The 2,200-nt window shown below is 43.5% G+C and overlaps 1 protein-coding gene across 1 annotated transcript in view; it reads left to right on the top strand.

Moving 5' to 3' along the window:
- Positions 1-632: 632 nt before the first annotated feature.
- The window catches only part of SARC_12162 (hypothetical protein), a gene marked incomplete at its 3' end in the record, with an annotated part of 7,978 nt that continues 6,410 nt past the window's right edge, over positions 633-2,200 (top strand). The window contains exon 1 of the mRNA XM_014293737.1: positions 633-1,822. Within this exon, the coding sequence (XP_014149212.1) occupies positions 873-1,822 (950 nt within the window). The remainder of the gene's footprint in view (positions 1,823-2,200) is intronic.

Genomic DNA, 2,200 nt, shown 5'->3' with positions numbered 1-2,200 from the left:
ATTACGTTACAAACTACAAGTAACTTCAATATTGACCATCAGTTCCATTCAGATAGTCTTGAATTCCCACTTTCTGCCCAAGCCTTCACTAGTATATAGAATAAGTATACCAATAAAAATACACAAAATAACAGGTGGACTACCACAGTCCTGAACGTACTGTTCGGCGAGCGCCGTCTGTCTTGAATCTATGACAGGCGGGGCAAACACTTCAACATACACACGCAGTGTCTAACGAGCAACGACAAGTAAATACAAGAACGACCAGTACATGTTCAATTATATTTTTTTAGTGATTGTTTTCTTTTTTTAAAAAAACAAACAAAATCTAAAAAAAACCCCCCAATACAAAACAAAAGCTTAAATATTATTTATTTATTTGTCCGAGTGGGGACACTTTCGTTCTTGAGTCTCTTGGGTTTATCGATGAAAAGTTCGGTACCATTATCATTCAAATTTTGGACGCATGACAACTATTTTTGACAACCCAAGATTTGGAAACCCAAGGGTAGCACAAGACAGTTTTTATTAGCGTGAATGTATTGTAGCGTGACTTGGACCACGTACCTATGTATTCTCTATGGTATACTTAACCGCTACATGCTTTTTAATGGGATATAGAGATTGAGATAGTTATTTTGTACGTTTGGTTCGTATAGGTTAAATTCCGATGCGCTCTACATACAAGAGGCGTACATTATAAAGGCATCTGTGATTTAGGTGGACAATTCACGGATAAATACGCAGCTTTAGACCAAACTGCAACTGAGCTATATATGGTCGCATTCGCGTCTTGCTTCTAAAATACTATTTTAGTATTCGAGGTGTCTTTCTGCCGAGTACTCGAATGTTTCTCTTATCCTTAGTGTAGAATGTTTCATCGTCAGTCACATCCTTGTGTAGTGCTGTTGTCCCATATTAGCGCGCAGCTTCAGTCTCTGAGGTATAATCCGCGGCGAGGTGTATCGCAAATATCATACATACACACGGCTGCTAAACCACACGGATTGGCGCATGCATATGTAAATACGCCCATAAACACACACACACAAGGGCGTTTAGCGGCACGTATACACGTGTGCAAGTCATCAACTAGTTCACCAGCAGGCACGCAAACACAAGCATCTCAGTCTACGGTGGTTGAGAGCACACAATTACATTCCATCCAGCCACCAGAATCAGTTGCTGCAACAGGTGCATCGAGTAGTATACGTAACACAGCACCAATAAAACCTACACCATCATTCAATCCCGCGAGCGCACTACCAAACACTACAGCATTACCACCAAGTACTACATCGTTACCACCAAATACAATAGCAATACCACCAAATCCGCTCACCCCTCGCAAGGTTTTCAGTAAGAATAACCCAATCCATACACTGCGAGACACGCTCAAGAGTGGGCATCCAAGGTATCCTCTCACCTCAAGGCCACCATTCAACACGCGACCGAAGCCGCACTTCAAGAGCGAGGGGCCTACTTCAAGTACCACATACAATAGCAGGCAAGTGCAAGAGCGGTACAATCACCCCGGTCGAAACGGGTCCCGCTACACCCTCGAGCGGAATACCTACCAAAGATCGCTGGATACTAAGGATAAGAATCAGTACAAGACACAGCAGTCTGATCTGGCGGTGGGCGTACAGATTGGAGAGGCAGATAGCATGAGTAGGAAACGATCGCGGGTCGAAAGCTCTGTGTCGCTGAGTGATAGCGATTCACGCGACGAGGATGGATTCATTGGAGTGCCTGATGAATTGTTAGCGGACGAGGAGAATGAAGCACGACTGCAATATCAACGACAGAAAGAGGATGAAGTGTACGTGGTTTATTTATATTGTGTGGTCGTTTGGGTAGGTAGATTCAGGGGGGGTTTTGTGTGTGTGCTCGATTGAGTGAGATGTGCTGTCGTTTTGTAGGTCTGTCGCTCTCTCATTATATAGACATATATATATTCGTATGTGCACACACACACACAAACACACACACACACACACACACACAACACACACACACACACACACACTACACACACACACACACACACACACACACACACACACACACACACACACACACACACACACACACACACACACACTACACTATAATACTACTATATACATACTACTACACACACACACACACACACACACACACACACACACACACACACACACACACACACACATATATA

Source organism: Sphaeroforma arctica (assembly GCF_001186125.1).
Source record: "Sphaeroforma arctica JP610 unplaced genomic scaffold supercont1.2109, whole genome shotgun sequence".
NCBI lineage: Eukaryota > Ichthyosporea > Ichthyophonida > Sphaeroforma > Sphaeroforma arctica.
The sequence above is the reverse complement of the archived record's forward strand: the minus strand, read 5'-3'. Positions and strand labels throughout refer to the sequence as shown.